At 42.7% G+C, this 16,948-nt stretch overlaps 1 protein-coding gene across 17 annotated transcripts in view; it reads right to left on the minus strand.

Annotated features, from left to right (window-relative positions):
• The window catches only part of TPM1 (tropomyosin 1), a 76,565-nt gene that overhangs the window by 10,253 nt on the left and 49,364 nt on the right, over positions 1-16,948 (minus strand). For 6 of the 17 annotated variants that reach the window (XM_083183510.1, XM_083183509.1, XM_083183516.1 and 3 more), the window contains 6 exons: positions 13,002-13,135; positions 11,663-11,780; positions 11,450-11,520; positions 9,334-9,409; positions 7,871-7,933; positions 7,701-7,770 (listed from right to left, as the gene is read on the minus strand). In XM_083183510.1, the coding sequence (XP_083039636.1) occupies positions 7,701-7,770; positions 7,871-7,933; positions 9,334-9,409; positions 11,450-11,520; positions 11,663-11,780; positions 13,002-13,135 (532 nt within the window). Of the gene's footprint in view, positions 1-6,979; positions 7,063-7,700; positions 7,771-7,870; positions 7,934-9,333; positions 9,410-9,994; positions 10,071-11,449; positions 11,521-11,662; positions 11,781-13,001; positions 13,136-16,948 lie in introns of those variants that run through there. The other 11 variants (XM_083183508.1, XM_083183507.1, XM_083183514.1 and 8 more) reach the window with 5 other exon arrangements.

Consider the following 16,948-nt stretch of genomic DNA (forward strand, 5'->3'; position numbering starts at 1 on the left):
TCCACTAGGGCATGGTGGAAGAATAATATGTGTGCCGAGTGCAGCGAGGCACCATGCCCAAAGCATGGAGTGCGCAGCAAGCCATGTAAGGGGATGCGATGCTACGTTTCAGTGTCCATGACTACTATGTCGACATTTGGGACAAAAAAAAAATTGTGAAAATCCCCATGTCAACCTTTTGACTGTCGACCTAATGCTTGTGTCGACCATCATGCTGTCTACCCAATGATCCCTACCCTCCAATATTCAGTGTTGCTCTTGAAGTCAGATAGCCATACAGTATTACAACACTGACATGCCTGCTAAATGTTAAAAAGAGGAGTCTCTCATGGCAAACATCCACTGCACTATGCAGAACTTGCCCCACTATACAGAGAACTTGTGTAGGTGTTAAGTAATCTAAAATGTTAATTTGCATGGAACAATATGTATTGCTTCATTCATTTATGAAATGTGTCTTTTAAAGTCACCAAGTGGATTTGGCCAGAGGTGGTGTCAAGGGGACAACGTCTAGTCATGTCTGCAGTCTTCCAATAGACGCTCCAGTATACAGGCAGTGTTAGTACGGCTTATCTACATAACTGTGGAGGGTGCAGTCACATTTGTGTTGGTTTAAGATGTGACAAATTTAGATTAAAATGGAAATTATTTTTTTTCTATACTTCCTGCAGTAACATTCCTTATACCTATATAGTGAGGATATATTGCCGCAGAGCTGCATTAACTTTGCCAGCCATATACGTAAAAGAAACATCCACCTAGGAGGTCTTTTTCAGAACTTACAACATGTATTTCCATTTAAAAGTGTCAGAACATTAACAGCAGACCATCATATCACCATGTGATGGGTGGTACATTAGGTACAGCTCCTCTGCACTATGTGGAGGATTCATTTTTTCAGGGGTCTTTCTAGTACAAGGAAGTACGAATCCCAAAGCAGGGGCACTACAGATTGAGGAGAACCCTTCTCAAATGGTGACAATGTTCTTTCCATCAAGGGGGTATAATCTATGAGGGGGAAAGCATCTGACTGAGCTATACGGGAGCAGTGCTGGTAGCCGTCGAGGATCGCCACTATATGCAGCGGGCTCCCTGCATTTGTGGCAAACATCATTCCAGGGAATCCTTGCCGCCCTCTGACTGAGGATTTCCCTGGAACATAAAATACGGCAAACGGCCGGTGAGGGGTGAGGTGAGGTGGTCGGAGAGGTTCGTTCAGGAGACTACAAACAGGCTCCCTGCTGTTCATCCGGATGCCCACTTAAGTATACTCCATGAATGTGCACATTTTTTGAACTGACCAAAGGATTGTTTTCAAAGCCACCGGTATTAACAGAGGGATAATCCCAATAACTTTTCTGCTATTACTAACCCTCTAGAAACTGCAACTTAACCGCATGCTGCTACTAATTACCCCCATTAACACCTGCAAGGGGTCTATCTGAGGGAAGCTTGATTTCATTACATGTTTGTTAGTCTTGTTTGTCCCAATGTTGGCCACATTGAATACTAAATATTTTTAAAATTGTTGTTCTAATTATGAAATTGTTTTAATAAATTCATTAATTATATTAAGCACAGCGCTGTACCACTTAGTCCTTTTTTTCCGGCCGGTGAGGGGGGCTGGATGGTGAGGATAGTTTTTCCTTGCAAAAAGGAAGAAGCCATCCTCACAGTACAAACCACCTTCACCGCCAGCATTTAATACAGCCCATAGTGTCTAGTGGAGTATTAATAATGTTTCTAGGTCAGTGGTTCTCAAACTCAAACATTTTCCAGGCCAGCCAACAGGTGCACTCATTACTGACTGCCACATATTAAAAGATCCAAAGGTGGAGCTAATTTCACTTGATTCTGTGAGACCTGCAAAACATGCACTGTGTGGGTCTTGAGAACCAACTTTGAGATCCTGAGTTCTAGATCTATGAATCTATGTATAAGTTCCCTTAGGGGAGATTTGCATACCACTTTTTACTGGTTCTGTCTTTTGGTTAATCCAGTGTACCCTGACCACACCTCCAACAAGGTATGCTCCCAATGTTTCAATACTCACTATTTTCTATACCCCTTAACCAGGGGTCTCCTACCTGTGGGCCACCATCTGTTCTGTACTATGGGGGGGGGAAGGTGTCTTTGGGAACAGGCACATTCATATGTTCTGTCCCCCCCCACCCCACATGGCCGAATGTTTAAAGTTCAATCAGCCTTGGCAAGCACCAGTTGGCCAATTGCGCATAGGACACTGCAGTCACATTGTGCAGACGCCGCTTCAGACCTGCTCCCATTGTGACACTGCCCATCATCAGTGATTCCTAACCTGCTGCTTCCCACCTGTACCAAAGGAGAAGGTGCAGGGTTGAGAGATGGAAGGAGGGAGAGAGTTAAAGGTGTAGAAGACGGGAGTGAGTTGAGGGGAAGATGGAGCGAGGTACAAGTGTGAAAGATGTAAGGTAAGAGCGAGGTGCAGGGGAGATTGGATCGAGTTACAGGTGTAGGCTATGGAATGTGGGAGTGAGGTGCAGGGGTGGAAGGTAAGAGTGAGGTGCAGGGGAAGTACAGGTGTGGGAGATGAAGGTGTGAGCGAGGTACAAATGTGAAAGATGTAAGGTAAGTGAGAGGTGCAGGCTATGGAAGGTAAGAGCAAGGTGCAGGGGAAGGATATGGAAGGTGGGAGTGAGATGAGGGGGAAGATGGAGGGAAGTACAGGTTTGGGAGATGAAGGTGTAACAGGTACAGAGAAGATGGGAAAGGGGGGGGGGGGGGGGGAGGCCAAGTACATGTGTGCGAGATAGAAGGGGGGAGCGAAGTACAGGTGCAGGGGTGGAAGGTGGAAGCAAGCTACAGGTGTGCAAGATGGAAGGAGGTGGAGCAAAGTACAGGTGTGCAAGATGGGAGGGAGCAGGTTTCAGGTGTAGGAGATGGAAGGAGGGAGTGAGGTGAGGGTGAAGATCGCGCAAAGTACAGGTGTGGGAGATGAAGGTGTGAGCAAGGTACGGGCCTAATGTACAGCTGTGCGAGATAGAGGGGGGAGCGAAGTACAGGTGTAGGATATGGGAAATGGGAGTGAGGTGCAGGGGTGGCAGCAAGCTACAGGTGTGGAAGGTGGGAGCAAGCTACAGGTGTAGGAGATGAAGTGGAATTTTTTTTTTTTTAATCTGTCTCCTAGTTGGGGGCAGAGATAACTAGGGGGCGCAATGAGTTTTATTTAGGCTGCTGCAAAAAAGATAGGTCTAGTCAAACCTAAATAAGAGCAAAAAAAAAAAAAAAAACAGAACTAAAAAACAAACAAAAACCCCCCCCCCCAAAAAAACCACACACCTCTGGAAACGAGTCAGGGACCTTACTTGGCAGCACCAACTTTTAACCTGGACACACTCCGAACCAGCCTGGACGGACAGACTGCTTTTTACCCTTATCATAGGGTTTCAACTAAAAGTTCAACCTCAAGCCTACCATTGGGATTACAAATTAAAGGGACTCCTACCTAGAACAAGACCCTCCTTGAAATTGCAGGAGACGTTCCATCTTATGGTCAAGCAGGACAATCAGAACCCTTATCCCCAAAATGCAGACGGAAACTATATCATTCCAAGCTAGCCCCAGATTTTCCCAGGCATATATAGGAACGGACAGTGTCTATTGTGCTGCCATTCATTTTAAAACTTTATTTTAGGTTTAGCATAAATTGTATGAAATGTTTTTAAATACCCTTTACCTTTATTAAAATGTACTATAGAAACCATTTCTTGGTAAAAATTCATTGTAAAGTCAATACAATTGGTTATATATTACTAAGGCGCTGCATTTTTTTTTTTTATCTCTGTAGGAGATGGAAGGTGGGAGTGAGGTGAGGGGAAGATGGAGCGAAGTACAGGTGTGGGAGATGAAGGTGTGAGCAAGGTACAGCTGTGCGAGAGAGAGGGGGGAGTGAAGTACAGGTGTAGGATATGGAAGGTGGGAGTGAGGTGCAGGGGTGGAAGGAGGGAGCAAGCTACAGGTGTGGAAGATGGAAGGAGGGAGCAAGCTACAGGTGTGGAAGATGGAAGGCAGGAATGAGGTACAGGTGTGGAAAATGGAGCAAAGTACAGGGGTGCGAGATGGAAGGTGCAGAAGGTTAGAGCGGGTTTCAGGTGTAGGAGATGGAAAGTGGGAGAGAGGTGAGGGGAAGATGGAGCGAAGTACAGGTGTGGGAGATGAAGGTGTGAGCAAGGTACGGGCGTAAGGTACAGCTGTGCGAGAGAGGGGGGAGCGAAGTACAGGTGTAGGATATGGAAGGTGGGAGTGAGGTGCAGGGGTGGAAGGTGGGTGCAAGCTACAGGTGTGGAAGATGGAAGGTGCGAGCAAGCAAGCTACAGGTGTGGAAGATGGAAGGTGCGAGCAAGCAAGCTACAGGTGTGGAAGATGGAAGGTGCGAGCAAGCAAGCTACAGGTGTGGAAGATGGAAGGAGGGAGCAAGCTACAGGTGTGGAAGATGGAAGGAGGGAGCAAGCTACAGGTGTGGAAGATGGAAGGAGGGAGCAAGCTACAGGTGTGGAAGATGGAAGGAGGGAGCAAGCTACAGGTGTGGAAGATGGAAGGAGGGAGCAAGCTACAGGTGTGAAAGATGGAAGGAGGGAGCAAGCTACAGGTGTGAAAGATGGAAGGAGGGAGCAAGCTACAGGTGTGAAAGATGGAAGGAGGGAGCAAGCTACAGGTGTGGAAGATGGAAGGAGGGAGCGAGGTGCAGGGGTAGGGGGATGGAAGATGGGAATGAGGTACAGGTGTGGAAAATGGAGCAAAGTACAGGGGTGCGAGATGGAAGGTGCAGAAGGTTAGAGCGGGTTTCAGGTGTAGGAGATGGAAAGTGGGAGTGAGGTGCAGGGGAGATGAGAGCGTGGTGTAGGATATGGAAGGTGGGAGTGAGGTGAGGGGAAGATGGAGTGAAGTACAGGTGTGGGAGATGAAGGTGTGAGCGAGGTACAGAGAAAAATGGGAAGGGAAGTACAGATGTGCGAGATAGAAGGTGGAGCGAAGTACAGGTGTAGGGGTGGAAGGTGGGAGCAAGCTACACGTGTGAGAGATGGAAGGAGGGAGTGGGTTTCAGGGGTAGGAGGTGGAGCAAAGTACAGGTGTGCAAGATGGAAGGAGGGAGCAGGTTTCAAGTGCAGTATATGGAAGGTGGAGCGAAGTACAGGGGTGGGAGATGAAGGTGTGAGCAAGGTGAAAGATGTAAGGTAAGAGCGAGGTGCAGGGGAGATAGCAGTGCATTATAGGTGTAGGATATGGAAGGTGGGAGTGAGGTGCGGGGGTGGAAGCGACGAAGATGAAAGCAAGGTGTGGAGAAGATGGAGCGAAGAACAGGTGTGGGAGACGGAAGGTGCGAAGTACAGGGAATATAGAAAGTAGGAGCCAGCGACAGGTGTGAGACATGGTAGGTGGGAACGAATTAGAGTCTAAATACCACAGTATAGCTTAAAGGGCCCTTGGGCCCTTTTTAATAGGTCACTGTCTAAAAGGTTGAAGACCCATCCTATATGATGCATTTTTCCTCTAAATATCCATGTTACAAATATATAGTGGCGAGCCTTGAAGAATGGATATTTTGCAAGCGAATTAAATCTATTTATAATGAGCATATATATAAAAAAAGGATGATTCAAGTGAATAGGCAAGTGTTGTATTACAGGTAAGTAATTAGTTTTCTAAAGAAAGAAAAAAAAAATAGATTCCACATGCAATGGCTCCACCCAATCTATTAAAGGCAGTCGTTTAGGAAAATTTAGCTTGTATTTACATTACTGATCATAATAGAAGTAGCTTCCACACTGAAAATAAAGTTTTACTTCCTTACATTAAAGATTTTTTGTCTCAGATTAAAACTACCTTCAATACTAGAATGCAACGGAAGTGTTCGACACATACAGAGTGAGAATGGGAGCAATTCATTTACTGATAATGAGAGTCTACACAAATTATGGTACCCTAATATTGTAGAATTTCCACTGCACCACTATAGGGTGCATGGAAACAACTGTGACATTGGTGGCCACAAAGTAGCAGAAAACCGCTATACTGTAGCTGCAGCATTTCATGGCTGCTAATCAAACTGCCCATGGAGGGCTAATAACTGTATAACTAAACTGATAATTAATTGACTTTAGGATTATGTACATATTTTTTGTACACAAGCCATTTTTTTGTTTTGTTTCAGAACTGTACCACTATCTCCTTTCTAAAAAGGTGCCCATACACGGTACAATTGCTGGGTGCAACTAAATACACGCTCCAGTCACATAGCATCGCTAGCAGTGGAGCCCCGACGGAGGGGCTTTACTGCATAGGAAAATGTGGTAAAACACCCGGTAACGGGGATTTTAACGCATTTTTTAATTAGAGAATCCCGCCTAATGTCTTTATGCAAATTTATACACACACACACACACACACACACACACACAATACCAGACTACCATTATAAATAACCAAGATTAATTATATTCATTAGGAGGAGCCATTGATGTCGAATTGCATTTGCTTACACAGCTGTGCCTTTGTTGTACATTAGTGCGCAATGAGAGGGATGAGGTGTTTATAAAAATAAAAGCACAAAACAGTAACAAGTTGGGAAAAAGCAAACATTACATCTGTTTAACATACTGGCTTTAAAACAAATTTGAATCCAATAGTCTCAGCAGTCCACATGTAAGTATTGGCACAACCATCGCTATCTTTAACTGCGCTGGAGAACCCGAAATACAATGTGACTGTCTCGAGCTTCAATACTTTGGCAGCAAATCAATATGTATAAATACATTTCACTCAGATTATTCAAATGAGACCTTCACAGAAGTTGCCAGTTGTCTAAACAGAGGTAAAATGTCAGTAGGAAATAGCCAGAAGTGAGCAATGAAAATAAAATTGAAGGTGTGAGGGTAGGACGTGAGTTTTATTAAGCGAGCAGAGAGGGTACGAACATAAGCGAAAACATAAAAAGGGGAATTTACATTGAAGTCATGTCATTGAGAGCGTGATCCAGTTCTTCACTGATGGCTTTGTACTTCAGTTTCTGGGCATACAGTTCATCTGCTCAGAGTGAAGTGGGAGAGAGGTTGAAGGGAGAGACAAACAGACAGACAGTGACAGAAACAAGAAATGGAAGAGAAAATAAAAAAATAGGATATGGCAAGGGGGCACACAGATAGTGAAAAAGGTGGAAAGGAGTCCAGTGTTCGGGACCACATCCATGGACAGTATGAAGAAGCAGACAGCGTGGTGAAGCAGTGAAGAGCCCGTCATGAAAATATATTGTATAGAAATAAAAGAAAATAAAAAGAGAGAAGAAGGGAAAGACAGATTAGCAGTAGAAAAGGCAACATCATCAACTGCCAGGGAAATTATTGTACGCCAAGAAATATGGGATATTTCCTTAAACAGCAAATCCGACCTCAAAAGGGCATATTTTTGTTTATATATATATTTCGGATTTCAATATGTTAAGATAAAAATAATAAAAATAAAAGGAAAAGATGTACTAGGTAATCTATAATGCATAATCTTACACAAGCACGCAGTGTTTGAGTGTTCTCCATCGCTTTTTTTTTTTTACTGTATTAATTTATGATTTATAATTTAAAATGCTTTAAATTACAAACAAAAAAAATAAATAAAAACATTTGAAGCCATTCTAAATAATAAAAACAAAATAGAAATAAAACTCATACCTTCTAAGTCATCGATGGTCTTTTCCAACTTGGCTACTGTCCTCTCTGCAAACTCAGCACGTGTCTCAGCCTGAAGGACAAAAGAGAGAATGAAGCTCCAAATAGTAAGTCGCCCTCCTAGTTGCAGAACTCCAAGTTACAGATGTGAAGTAAATCATCCGAGAACTTACCTCCTTCAGTTTGTCTGTAAGAACCTTTATTTCCTCCTCATATTTGTCCTCCTTCTGGGAGTACTGTGAACAGAAATAAAAGTCTTAGCATACTGGACAACTTGTTAACAGCACCAAATAGCAGCCGATGCGTAAAACAGCCACATCTCATAAAAGTGGATCACTAAGGGCCGTATCCAATGCGGCCGGCGAGGGGGTTGGATGGCAGGGATTGCCGAAAACAAGCGATCCCCACCGTTTAACCCCCACACCGGCTACTCACCCTATTCAATGTTCCAGGGGAATCCTCGCTGTCAGATGACGGCGAGGATTCCCCCAAACAGCAAGGCTCGTGGCTAATGTAGGGAGCCCTCAGCATTTAGCATCGAGCCTCGCTGTTTTAGCGTCCGCACAAGCCATTTCCCCAAAAAACCTAGCGAGGTGGAAACAGTGTGTACAAGTTGAATACTGACCGAGCGAGCTGTGACAGAACAGTCAGCACTGCTCGCGGTCATAGCTTGCAAAAAAACAGTGAATATACCGTTAAGAGTCTGTGGCAACGACAGTCATCTGCTAACATAACATCTGCCTTTAGTGATATTTATGCCCCATACAAAATCCCTGGTGTCATACATACATAAAAAAATAAAAAATCCCATACGTAGAAACCTAAAAGCTACATAAACTAAATGAATCACTAAAAATATAGCAAAGTAGCTAAGCCTATGTAAAATCTTTGTAACTCTGCTGGTGCATACAGGGTCAAATTACAGTGAAAGTCCCAAAGGTAATGCATCAGAGGTAAACATCACTAAGACAAACGCCACAGGGATTGCATGGAATCTTAAAATATAGTACATAAACAAGAGGGGGGATGGGACAGAGTTAAATAAACCTTCACCATAAGAAATTCACAATGTTTTCTGAACTTTGAAGGGCTTAACTATGTTCGGATTTTCCTCTACTACATCGCAAGGACAGATCATTTAAAAAAAGTTACTACCCTTTATATAGAGGGGAGTTCAAATCGTAAATATCTAGTCTTCTTGTATAAATAGAAGAAAAGGATTGAATCGCATAAATAGGCTTCCAGGTGGTAGAACCCATACATTCTATATTTTACTTTACAGATTTGTCTGTCAGCAAGTGTTTTGTTTAATCATTTGCATATCTAAATAAGGATTTCACTGGCAAGAACTTGGAAGTAGGAGGAGCCAACATGCAATAGTCCTCATTTACCACTTCATTACCAATCTAATAACGCATAGCATATTATATGGAATGGCACTAGGGGATTATGGCCAGGCTAGCTGGTTCTTGCTCTGCGACGGCCCATCTGATTAAATGGACAACAAAAGCATTAGCTCTTGCACAGAGATGTTGGGATCCCTCTTAGTATAGATCTATAAAACATGCCGTTTCATTTTTCTGCGCAGCAGAAATCCTTCATCCTACATGGTCCAGAACAGATTTCACCATCCTACCTTCTCTGCCTGGGCTTCCAGAGATTTCAGGTTGTTGGTGACAGTTTTCAACTCCTCCTCAAGCTCGGCACATTTGCTATTTGGATGGGGTAGGGTAAGAGGCAGAGGTGGCAGGAGTAAACAGAAGAAAAAAAATAGGATTGAAAGAGGAGAGAGAAGAATGAAAAACCAAACCGGAATGAGGAAAAATTACAGAGCCAATATAAAAAGCTGGGCCACAATGGAAAAGATATGCAGTGTAATTAACTGGAAAAATATCCAGATACAAGCAGCTGAAATTTAACAAAATAATAATCTGAATAGACAAGTTTCAAATGTCCTTGCACAAGATTGCGATTTGATACTAGGATAGTGCGCATGCCAATGCACAAAACATTTTAATTTCATCCAACTTTTTACAAAGTTTCGGAACAAAAACTGAAACACAAAAGACATCTTTTGCATGTGGACCATACAGCTTTTTTTATCAGATGGAGAGATACAGACTAGCACCCCAAAAAATGTAAATAAATAAAACAAGGCCACTGAGAAGACACTGTAGCAAGAGGAAAGCAAGGAAGACTACTACTCGGGACTGATTTAGGAGGAAGACGAGGAGATCTGAAGCCGAGCATATACATTTCAAAAATAAAATAAAAATGGCCCAGACTGGCATCAGTACCTTCCCCTCTGAGGCTACTAGTGTTTTGAAAGTTTGGTCCATTACACTCAGCTGATCATCCAGCTGCCGGTAGCGACTATTAATTAGTGCATGAAAGGAAGGAGCGAATAAGCCATTCACAATGTGTGGAGCATGCAAAAAAACAAAACAAAAACATCATTACATGTGGAATAAGATACAAAGCACAGAAAACATCAGTTAAAGCTAGCTATATTTGTATGGCTTGCAGGAGCTGGGTTATCAGTTCTGAAGTGTAATTCATGGACCACTTAATGTGATAAATTCTTAAATTAAATAGTAGCATCATCATCAGTTACTGGACGCAAGTATATGGGTCATTCAATAAGTCTTTTAAACTCTATAAGAGAGTAATACCCATTTTCTACAAGCCTAAATATCCCGGGTTTTTGCATGGGAGCGCGCAAAACCCGGGATTTTAGGCAGGTGGAAACGCTCCCTGTAGAAATAACCCAGATCGTGAGACCCGGCATTTCTACCCAGGTAGTGACCAGGGTTGAACACACGTTCAACCTGGTCACTGTAGTGTAAACTGGGTCGATGCAACCCGGGTCCCGTTCACTACAGTACAAAAGCCGGCGCAGGGAGATTCTTTCATCTCCCAGCACCTCTCGACTCCACCGCCCGATGACATCACCCATCCGGCATTATGCCGGGTGGGGACTCTAATGTGAATGGGTTTGTAAGCCGGGTCGCACCCAGGCTGTAGCCAGGTACAAAATCCCGGTGCGACCCGGCTTGCAGATGAAAAAGGGTATAAATAAAGAAAATGTTTCAAGGTGTCTAGTAGCAGATAATGAAACTAAAACACTGACTCTTCATTATTTTATTCAGTCAGGGACAGCGCTACATGCTTAGCAAAGCAGGGTGGCACCTGGCTTGAGAGGAGCTCTACCTACCCTGCTGCTGTCCACTCACTATTGTTGCCGCATCACCTGCCTAACTGCAAGTAGAGCAGCTTCCCCACTCTGACTCCCCCCCCCCCCCAAGTGAGCAGGCGGTGTGGGATTTTAACTTGGCATGCGCCTATGGGATGCCCAATCGCATGTGTGTGTGTGTGTGTGTGTGGGGGGGGGGGGGGGGGGGGGGGCTTGTCATTATACTTAATAAAAGCAGTTATCGGGAGAAAGCATGTCCGCATTGGGGCTGAGGATAGCCCCACAGCATCCTATTAGTAGTCATGAATCATCGCGGCTAATAGTATATCCCCTCAATGTTTTTATAGAAAACTAGATGACAGGCAAAAAAAAAAAAACCCACATAACCCATACATTAACCAACCCACTTTTTCAAAACAGATAACTCCAACTTTGTAGGGTTTTGAGGCTTCTGTAGTTTCATGCATACAACTACTGTGTAAACATTCAGATGTTTACAGGCATGCAGTGCAAGTGGATGTCAGTGACAACATGCGCTGTGCAGGGACAGACAACATACCTTTCTGACAGCTCAGCACGCTCCTCTGCACGTTCCAGGTCACCCTCAATGATCACCAACTTACGGGCAACCTATTATACGGAAGGGGGAGGAGGAATGGTCTTTAGGCATTAGGTAAAACAAAATTTTCTTGATATGATCCTTACTAATGGGAGTCTTGAACCTCTAAGTTTTGCTTCTCTAGCCATACACTAGGAATTTTAGCCTCCTCACCTCTTCATATTTGCGGTCAGCCTCCTCAGCAATGTGCTTGGCTTCCTTCAGCTGGATCTCTTGCAGCTCCATTTTCTCTTCATCCTTCAGGGCTCTGTTTTCAATGACCTTCATGCCTCTGAGATTTTACAGGATATGAAAGCCATCAGTAGACATACATTACACAGCAAGTGTAGCCACGCATTACATACACATTTTTGTAGTCTGCCATTTTGGTGTTTTTCTCTCCCCAAATCCAGACCTTAATAATAACATTTACATTTTGCCTTCTTGGTTCTATCTTTTGATATATATTTGAATGAACAGGTCTATCATATTACCTATAATCCATCTTTCCATGTTCCACTAATTGATGTCTATCCTGTTAGGTTTTGTTATTCAGGCGCCACACCATAAGGTTAAGATCCTCCAGGATTGCACATGTTACCAAAACAGAGTTCTTACCAATGACCCATAGATAGGTGGAGGAAGGTATTGTTCCCTAATATTTTATCCTATACAACAAGGTATTCTACTAGCTTTCCCATTACTTGCTTTCTTTCGCCTGAAATTAAATACCAAGGTGCCTGTCCTCCATAACCAGTTATTTCAGATTTTGTTTGTAATTTACAATTGGTATACGTAGATTTTCCATAAATCACTAGTTATATTTGAACCCTTCTTAGTTACATCATTGCAAGCCACTATATCCCAAGCAAAAATGACACCTTCTCTTATAGGCCAAAAGTAGGATCACAAATGAATACACTATGCAAAACATAACCTATGCCCAATTCCTTAGGTACCCAACTTGTTTCCACCCCTTCACCTGAAATTAAATAATGGACTACAACAGTTTCATGCATTCCACTACGAATAATAATGGAGTCAAATACAATGATTTGCAGTCGGAATTAAATGTGGGATAGTTCAGAAAGGTATAATTATTGAAGAATATTCAATATAGCCCCCAAAAACCAACCATTCCCCCTGGTATACCCACAAATATTAAGTACCACTTGGAGACATTTGTTGCAATTTCCAAATTAAAAAACAACCCCATTAGCTGCTAAAACACTGAATATTTGCTACAGATTGAAAATTTACCAGGAGAGGGATCTTTAAAATTACTCCCCAGCAATAATGCATTTGGGCAGCTGGCCCTCGAACCAAGAAACAAAAAAGTGACTGCATTAGTGATTCACTTTACTGCTTTGTACACATTGTAGGAATGGTCTGCATTTAGTTTTTATGGTCACTTTAAGAAATGCTTAATCAATAAATTACAAGTTTCTAGCTAAAATGTACACAAGAATAGTCATTACCGGTTAAAAAAATTAAAATAAAAGTTAAATCTCACCTCTCGCTCTCATCTGCAGCTTTTTCAGCTTCCTCCAGTTTCTGAAGGGCTGTGGACAAACGTTCCTGAGCACGATCCAACTCCTCCTCTACCAGCTGGATGCGCCTGTTCAATGAGGCTACATCTGCTTCAGCCTAGGTAAGAAAGGTGTAATAAAAAATAATGATTCTGTCAGGTTCACACAACTCTTGCTACCAGACCAATGATGCGAGTAGTCACTAAACCGATGCCTTTTATTGATTGCAGAACAAGGTAACTGTCCCATACAACAGCTCTTGTTAGAACATTACCATCCAAAGGAACAGTGTTTTTGTAATGTGTATGGATCCATGATATGATTGAATTTAAATGCTGTTGCTGATGTGTTAAAATGCCAGCAACAGCATGCCATCCCACCCAAAATAAGGTTGCAAACTATACTGTGCGATTCCGGGCTGCCGTAAAGCATGAATGCTACTGCACAAACAGTGCCTACAATTGGATTCCCCATAATGGACTCCCAAATAGACCATTCGGTACTTGTGAGTTATCCGGGCTCCCGATTTTGGGTACTTGCGATTTGCATGCGATATCGCATGCGACATCGCATGCGATTTGCATAAGATTTGCTATTCATTTCATTACCCCACTATCCCCAAAGTGTGTCTATCAACGTGAACCCGAAGCGTGGCGAGCATGCCCTACTATCCACTAGGGCGTGGAGTGAGAATAGAATAGTGTGGCGAGCGCAGCGAGCCCCGCGAGGGGACGCGGACACCTTCACAGGTATCCGCGTGCCCTTGCGGGCTTCACAGGTGTCCGCGTCCGCTCGCCACGCTTCGGGCTCGGTGGTTTGCTGCGCTCGCCACACTATTCTATTCTCACTCCACGCCCTAGTGGATAGTAGGGCATGAAAAGGTCGGAGGACGCGTACCGCTGCGCTCGCCACGCTTCGGGTTCACGTTGATAGACACACTTTGGGGATAGTGGGGTAATGAAATGAATAGCAAATCTTATGCAAATCGCATGCTAAATCGCATGCAAATCGCAAATCGCATGCGATCTAGTACCAAAATCGGACGCCCAGATAACTCACAAGTACCGACCATTCATTCTGGTCTTTTTCTCCTTTCCATGGCCAGTTCTCCATGAGGGAATTCTAAATTATACTTTTATTTGCATGTATTAGATAGTAAAAATATAAAGCCATGTAGTAATGCCTGTCAGGATATAATGTATGTTACAAGCAGATACATTATACTATCTACCTGAAAGTTGTGTCAGTGCTAAAAATTAACTGCATAGTTCACAAAAGAGTCATGTTTTCGGGAAGCCGATTGGCTGGAAACAGTCACATGATCGGAATACCAGGTTTTAAAATCTGCCCGGTAGATGTCAGCGGCACATCTTGAAAAAGGAAATGTTTTCCGAATCTTATTTATGTGGATGCCGCTCACGCCACCAACATGGCCAGCATTATCATCCAAGGTGGACTACCCATTTCCATCTGGGGACAGTGAGCCGCTCGGTCTTCAGCAAGTACTCCTGACTATTCTACTTGGCATTTGTAACTTTTTAGATTTTTATTCTGTATGTGGACTTAAATACCTTTTTTATACTTCATGGCACTGGATCCATATGTTTAAAGAACACACTACGTGCATTAGAGTAAGAATTTATAAGTAAGTGTTGCATAATATTGATGTATAAAAGCTTATATACGCTCTGAGATATATCAGCAGTTAAAGGATAAAAGAAACCCTTATGGGTACTCGAGTCAGAAATATGAAGAGTCTGCTTTAAACATATTGGAGAAGAACATCCTTTAACCTTGTCTACCTGTCAGAAGCATAAAGAAACAGCTATGTGCACTTGGGAACAAAACTTAAGTGTGGTACCATAGGGAGAAAAGGCTGATTGAATCACCTGTGGTTCTCCTACCAACACCTGTGGTTCTCCTACCAACACAAGACTGAACATAAGCAAGTTGTGACAGCGCTGGCTCCTCCCAGCCATTTTGAGTCTAATATGAAGTGCTTGTACCAATGGCACCCGAGTGATGTCACATTGGGTTCCTCAAAATTCAGATTATCTTCATAATCTTATGAGCATTCCTAAAAGGATTATCCCAGACCTAGCCAACCAGAATATTCATGTGCACTGTAACTCGCAGGCCTCATTTAATACAGCATTCTTTAGGATTGTGTCACATTGTACAAAGCAATATAAAAATAAACTAAAAGTAGAATAAAACCCAACATTTTAAACTAGCTGTTAACCACAGCTCGTATTGAAACTACAGGAGAAACTACATGAGGTACAGTAGTTTTATTATCGGTTATTCCGTAAAACAATTTTTTGTCAGACCATGTGACAAGTCCCAAACATATGTAGGATGTGGTCACACACCCCTCTAAGTACAAGCATTAACTTCCTCTTTCTTGAAAGGGGACATGGATAGGTCTGCCACTCCTAACTGCTAAAATGGTACAGATGGCCTCAGGATATCACATTCATTAATGTAGGAAGAGTAGCAACTATCAGGTGTAGCCACATATAAACAAACATGCTAGTTCTCAATTGTGACATAAAAGGGCTATGTTTAGCCATTAGTGTAAAAGAACAGTGGCTGAGCATGGGTGAAGCCGCCCTACAGATCTAGACATAGGCCATTACCTACAGCCATCATATATACATTATACATGCGTAAGAACGGAGTACACAAAACCCAAAGCAGCAATTTACTACATACTGTATATATAAAAACACCCCCCACACATACACACACCTACAGCACAGATTAGACAGCATTCAGCCCCAGGCCAGTCTGTTGCAGTTTACACACCCGTGCCCCATCCCCCAAATATGATGCTCTACCTGCTTAGCAGTGATCATGATATAAGGGGTTCTGGGGTAAAAGAGACTTAGTTAAAAAAAAAATAAAAAAAAATAAAGTATAATTATATCCAAAAATAAAGTGGAAAAATGTAGTACTACCAAACTAAAGTTGCTACCCTTTGTCTGTCATACATGTGCTTCCTTAAGATGAAATAAAACGTAAGTAAACAGGAAACATGGTTTTACCGCACATGAATGCTATATACTAGACGGCAAATCTCCACTAAAGGGTTAAAAAGACATCAGAGGTGGTTCACAGCTAAATATTTGCATCCTGTTGAAAGGGATGACTGCATGGTCCTCATGAAGAGTTAACCATTTGATAAGCACTGCCTATAAAGCTGGGGGAAGAGGGGTGTACTGATGTACTTTCGGTGTACATATTGTGCGTTTTCTATGCACTTTTACCAATACATTCAATTATACTAGAAGCCTGTGATACTACAAGACATCCATTGTTCACCATGATAATAATTTGAATGAAGGATTTTACTTTATAGGAACCATTAAATCATATTCTTAATAAAATTATCTAGCGTTTGAAAGCAACTTAAAAAGGCATATTAGCAGCAGATAAGTGAGCAATTCTACAAGGTTATTTAAAGAATGTGCCCCAGAAAAAGCTGCCTTACAAGAATGAACTGCAAGTGCTTCCTGTTGTGTCACTAGAGAATTTGTGGCCTCTAGAGGGAAGGACACTTCTAGATACTTAAACATGACAAAGCTGGTCTTGTGGCCTTATAAGGCAAGGAAAGTTATAAAGCAACTCCCAGTTACGCTACACAACTACACAGTATCTACTGTGCACATGCAGTACCTGGCTTTAGCAAACCTCGGGCCTTTATGATGGGAACAGGCACGTCACCGAGTACATGGCACAATAAATTATATAGAGATTCATTCCTCTTACAAGCCTGCCAGCAAGACTCACTCTCTCAGTTTGAGAACAAGCAGCTCCAGGTTTACCCCCAATCATAAGAACCTTGGAGAATAAATCTATAATAGAGCTACAAGATCAGTTAATCAGGTGTTATTGCAATTGTAAAACAGGAGCTGAATAGTCAAAATTG

This window comes from Crinia signifera, chromosome 4 (assembly GCF_055691185.1).
Source record: "Crinia signifera chromosome 4, ASM5569118v1, whole genome shotgun sequence".
In the NCBI taxonomy this organism is placed as follows: domain Eukaryota; kingdom Metazoa; phylum Chordata; class Amphibia; order Anura; family Myobatrachidae; genus Crinia; species Crinia signifera.